The sequence below is a fragment of the Zalophus californianus genome, chromosome 12 (assembly GCF_009762305.2).
Source record: "Zalophus californianus isolate mZalCal1 chromosome 12, mZalCal1.pri.v2, whole genome shotgun sequence".
Taxonomy (NCBI): domain Eukaryota; kingdom Metazoa; phylum Chordata; class Mammalia; order Carnivora; family Otariidae; genus Zalophus; species Zalophus californianus.
The window spans coordinates 599,910-605,580 of record NC_045606.1 but is presented as its reverse complement, the minus strand read 5'-3'; the positions used below and the strand labels follow the sequence as shown (position 1 = coordinate 605,580).

Below are 5,671 nucleotides of genomic sequence, written 5' to 3'. Positions count from 1 at the left end.
ACTGCAAACATTCTGACCCCATTCGGACAGAAATGGCTCCTGGGTCAAGAGCCCCAGCGGGAACGGGTGCTGCGGGGAGCAGAGTGTACCTAGCTTTACTTCTAGACCCTGTAACAGCTCTAGACCTTTCAGCCCGCACGAGCTGCCCGCCGCACACCTGCCCAGTTGGGTCTCAAGCGCAGCTCCCCGTCGGGGGCAGGCACACCTCAACCGCACCTCGTGGCTCAGGATGATCAAGTTCCCACCATGGCAGGCCTGCAGGACCAGGGCAGGGGAGCCTAAGAGGCAGACACAGTACTGGGCTCCCCGCATGCCTTTCCCCACCACTTCCCTTGGCATCCAGCTCCCTACTCAGGGAGCCTGCTTCTCCCTCCGCCCCAACTTGTTTTCTCAAAATCTTAAAAGAAAATCGGGAGTTCATGTGGGAATGGAGAAAACCTAGCACCCCAGGGAGGAGTGCCAGACTCCGGTCCAAACGAAGGGTTACAAGGAGCTAGGACTGTTTCCCGCAGCGGTCACCATCCCCCGCCCCCAGAGCTCTGGTCCAGCCTGGCCCCTGCCCGTCAAGTCCCAGCCTATGTACCCCTCACCCACACGCTTTTAGGGACACCCTGCGCCGGTTATTTCCTTGGATCAGGGGAGCAAGCCTGCTGCTGCGAATCAAAGCTGTACGGACTCGCCCCTCCCAAGACAAGGCCTGACAACTGTGGTTTAGGTTTTATTTCATCATCATCAACTGAACTCTGCCATCCAGCTAGACCTGGGGAGAAGGAACCATGGAGCCCGCAGAACTGCAGCAAGAGCACAGAGATTCTGGGGTATCTCGAGCAGGTGGGGGTGGAGGGGTGCTCTCCCGAGCTACACAAGGAATGGTCTGGTAGTTAAGATAAAACACGAGTCGGATTTCCTAGATCTGTCCACAGTCAGCAATGGTGATCTTCTTGCTGGTCTTGCCGTTCCTGGACCCAAAGCGCTCCATGGCCTCCACGATGTTCATGCCCTCTTTGACCTTGCCGAAGACCACGTGCTTGCCATCCAACCTGCAAACGCAAAAGCCAGCATCACCGCTGGGGCCAGGGACCAAGAAGCCGCTCACACTGTGCAGGAGGGGGGCCAGGGCCCCAGCACCCCACACCCGAGACATCAAAAGGGGGGGGCATACTTGGCCTTTCGTACCAGCTCGTGTTGACTCAACACTAAACGTTTCATCCTTCTAGCTAAACCAATGGCAACACCATAGACTAAAAATCAGTCTCAAAAAGTGATGTAACATTCTCCAACTGCTGTCAAAAATCCTACACTTAAAATGGACCCCTAGGGGCGCCTGGGCCGCTCAGTAGGTTAAGTGTCTGCCTTCAGCTCAGGTCATATTCTCAGGGTCCTGGGACTGAGTCCTGCATCAGGGTCCCTGCTCAGCGGGGCAGTCTGCTTCTCCACACACCCACCCCCGCACATGTGCTCTCTCATAAATAAAAAAAACCCTGAAGAACCAACAAGCACACTACAATGAAATAAGAATTACCACTCTTGTAGTTTGTGTTTACTTTTTTAAGTTGTTAGTGATCTCTACACCCAACGTGGGGCTTGAATTTACGACCCTGAAATCAAGCATTCCACACTCCTGAAAAACTGGGCCAGCCAGGTGCCCCAAAAGTAGCAGCCAATCGAACTACTCAGCTAGGCGCCCTTGCTATTCCAGGATCTTGCTTTCTGTACCACAGGACCTAAATTTGTAGCTTTCTCGTGTCCTCCTGCTACTTTAGATGGAAAACAGGAAAAGAGAGAAGCAAGGAATTAGGGCTCCCGGGTTGCCTTCCCTGTGTTCTGCCCTTACCACTCAGTCTTGGCAGTGCAGATGAAGAACTGGGAACCGTTCGTGTTGGGTCCAGCGTTGGCCATGGACAGGATGCCAGGACCCGTGTGCTTCAGGATGAAATTCTCATCATCAAACTTCTCCCCATAGATGGACTTGCCTCCAGTGCCGTTGTGGCGTGTGAAGTCCCCCCCCTGTGAACAAGAGCAAAACCTATCACTCCTGGCAGTGTGATCAGAACACATGCAACTTGCAACTGTCCAACTTTAAAACACAAGTTTAACCTAACAAGATTAAGGGGGACCCAAATGGTAGAAAACAACTCATACACTCCATGGTGAAATACTCTAGCTCACTTTCAAATTAAGAGAACCACCCAAATCAGGACCAGTGAATTTCATACCTGGCACATAAATCCCGGAATAATCCTGTGAAAGCAGGAGCCTTTATAACCAAATCCTTTCTCCCCAGTGCTCAGGGCACGGAAGTTCTCTGCCCAAAAGGAAAAAAAAAAACCCATATACATATATACACACGTGCACACCGTTTATTTTATCTTTTTTAAAGATCTTATTTATTCATTCATGAGAGACAGAGAGAGAGAGGCAGAGGGAGAAGCAGGCTCCCAGGGAGCAGGGAGCCCGATGCGGGGCTCGATCCCAGGACCCTGGGATCATGACCTGAGCGGAAGGCAGACGCCTAACCATCTGAGCCACCCAGGCGCCCCTACACCGAAGATTTTAAGTTGGTACATCTCAGGAAGTTAAAAACGAAAAAGGAAACTAACCTGCTGTCTTTGGAACTTTGTCTGCAAATAGCTGCAAGAGAAAATGAGCGTTAATTAACATCTGCTGGCGTATCTTGTTGCTTAGTAGCCATGTCTTCGGGGGCTTCTGAATGGTAAATTCATTTTCTCACGAGAAGAAAATGCTTCTTCAGTAATTATCGTAAATCCCAAAAAAGAACGGCTCTCGACAGCCGGAAGTCCTGTGGGGTTGGGTTAAGCAACACGAGACCCAGACATGCCAAAAATCCACAACCGGTAATGAGTTAGTGCGAGGCTTCCGAAACAGGCCTCCCAGCCTCCCGGGGCCTCACACCTTCTCCGAACACGCGCCGGGCTCCGCCTCCCCCGACCGCAGCTGCCGCCCAGGGGGCGCGGGTGTTCAGGAGCCGCGAGCGCTCCCGCGGGGACAGGCTGCCACCCCCCGTCTGCTGGAGCCGCGAGCGCTCCCGCGGGGACAGGCTGCCACCCCCCGTCTGCTCGTGCAGGGCGGTCCCTTCCCGGCGCGGGGTCCCCGGCACAGCCAACCGCTGGGCGGAGCGGCTTAGGAGCGATCTCCGCCCCCATCACGCGCGGGTCGCCCTGGACCCGGAGTCCCCGCCCGGCGCGGAGCGCACTTTACACGTAACTGACGCTGCGTGTCTGTGCGGAGTCTCGGGCTGTTCCTGCCGGGAAGCCCGCGCCCCGCGCGCCGCCCCGCCCCGCCCCGGCAGCTCCCGGCGGCCGCCCCTCCCCCCGGCCAACGGCCCCAACCCTGCCCGGCGAGCACACACTGGCGCGGGGTGCAGGGGCCTCCCGTAGGGCCCCGCCCTCCCGGCGCGGGGCGGGGGACGGAGAGCAGGAAGGAGGCACGAGGAACGGGAGCCGCCACCGGAGGCCCCCAAGACGGGATCCCCCCCCTCCCCGGCAGGTGAGCCCCGGGAGGGGCCGGGGCTGCGCCACGTGCGGAAGGCGGCGGGGCGCGTCCGCGTGCGCCGCCCGCTCGGCCCGCAGAGCCGCCGGGGGCCCGTTGGGCGGGCGGGGCCAGCGTCGTCGGCGCAAAGGCGGGGGCGCCGCACGCTTCCGCCGGGCGGGGCCGGGCCGCTTCCGCAAACCCGCCCCCCCCCACCGCCGTCCCCCAGGCCCCCGCCGCCCCGCCTGCGGGCGTTGCCCACCGCGGGCGCGCGGCCCGAGCACGTGCGCGCCGCCCCTCCCCCGCCGCCCCGCCTTTGTCCGCCGCCGCCCCTCCCCCGCCGCCCCCGCCGCCCCCGCCGCCCCCGTCCGCCCAAAATGGCCCCTCGTCAGGAAATGGCGCCGCGCCGCCCGCGCTCCTCGGGCCGGGGCCGCCCGTCCGCCCGCGCCCCCCGCTCGCCGCCAACCCCCGGCCGCCCGCGCCGGACCCTCCGCGCCCCGCCGGCGCGCCCCGCCCGCCCACCTCGAAGGAGACGCGGCCCAAGGGCTCGCCGTCCACGGCGATATCGAAGAACACGGTGGGGTTGACCATGGCTGGGCGGCGAAGGCGGCTCCGGGTCGGTGGCGTCTGCAAGGCGGCACGAGCTCCGCCGCGGCCCCTTTTATAGCCGACCGAGCCCCGCCCACGGCCGGTCGCGCGCCCGGACCCTGGCCAATCGCGAGCGCGGGCCGGTCGGAGTGATGGTGCGGCTGGCTTATGAGAGGAGACGGCGCCGGAGGGGCGGGACGGGGGCGCGCGTGCGCGCTGGCGGCGCGGGCAGGTTCCCGCCCGCGGGCTCCGTCGCGGCGCTGCGGCGTGGGGACCGGGTCCGGGACGGGGTGCGGGCGCGGGGACGGAGGCCCGGCGGGCCGGCGGAGCCCGAGAGGGCGCCGGGAGGGAGGGGGACGGAGGCTCCGGCGCTGGCGGGCTTACGCAGTCCGGCGGCTAGGGCGTGTCCCCATTGCGCAGAGGGGGCAACTGAGGCGAACGCAGGCCTCAAGGTCGCGCCGCCCGCCAAGGTCGCCCGCGCCCCAGCAGGCCCGCGCCCCCGCGACTCCGCGCGCGGCTGGGGGCGCCGAGTGGCCCCGGGCATCAGCCCCCTTCTCCAGCGCACGGGAGGCACCGCCGCCCCCGTCTCGGAGGTTACGAAATGCTTCCAAAATGCCCTACTTTCCCAAAATATCTTGCACAGTCTGCTTGAATTTTCTCCAGGAGGAGGACGTTGACACGAGAGCCTGGCAGGCTCGTACCTGCGGAGTCGCGGCGCGCTCCCGTGCCCTCTTTCGACTTGGGGAGCAGGAGTGGGAGCCGCGCCCCAGAGAGCGCCCCCACCCCCGGGCTCGGACGCGGGCGGTGACCCCGTCCCCCGTGCAGAGTCTGGAAGGGGGGTCGTCAGGTCCTCGTCGGCCACTCAGTTGCAGCATTCCCGGTGTCAGGTTCGTGTGTCAAAGCCGGTGTCTCCCATCTGCACGGCTTCCCCGGCCGTAGGATGCGCCCCGCGGCGGGCAGCCCGCGCAATGACTGCAGCGGCATCCGGAGCCCACGTGTGCTGGGCTTACAGACCCTGCTTCCCAGCCCCGGCCGCCCCACGGCCCCCGCTGTCACCGGTGGAAAGTGAGGCACCTCCCTGTGAGTAGCTGCTCAGTCACCAGCCTGCGAGTGTTCCCAAAGCCGGACCTGGAAACTGCTTTTTTTTTTTCCTCTCCCACATCACCTGGTGCTTGGTGACCTTGAGAAAGCTACGTGTTCCCTTCTGCTTGAAACAAAGTGCCCCAGGCCCTCAGCCGTAAGCTCCCTGCACTGCTTCCTCTCCTTCACGCTGAGCCCCGCAGCACTTAGGGACCCGTCCTAAGAAAGAAGGACTGCGTGAATGCAGAAGTGACTTCACTCTCGCTCATGCCGCATAAAGTCCTGCCTTCTTGTAACATCACCGGGGTCAGCAAGGCCCTGGGGCTGCTCCCTGCATCCTCACCAGCTTACAGTGTGTGCACTCAAGAAAGTGAGCATGCTGGGGGAGTCACTGTGGTAGAGCATCCTGAATTAGCATTATCAGTTGAACCCGACTTCCTAACTGAGTAAAATATCAGCAGGCCCAGAACCTCAGGAATGTGGGGCTGTCCTGCCTTGTTTGGATGAATCACAC

General features: G+C 62.1%; 1 protein-coding gene across 1 annotated transcript; it reads right to left on the bottom strand.

The window, feature by feature from the left end:
* Positions 1 to 705: 705 nt before the first annotated feature.
* Positions 706 to 4,140, bottom strand: PPIA (peptidylprolyl isomerase A). Its single transcript, XM_035723339.1, has 5 exons — positions 4,012 to 4,140; positions 2,601 to 2,631; positions 2,217 to 2,305; positions 1,835 to 2,007; positions 706 to 1,040 (listed from the first exon to the last, which is right to left on the bottom strand). Exons 1-5 carry the CDS (start codon positions 4,078 to 4,080, stop codon positions 908 to 910), a joined length of 495 nt encoding a protein of 164 aa, XP_035579232.1. The 5' UTR covers positions 4,081 to 4,140; the 3' UTR covers positions 706 to 907.
* Between the last annotated feature and the right edge of the window lie 1,531 nt (positions 4,141 to 5,671).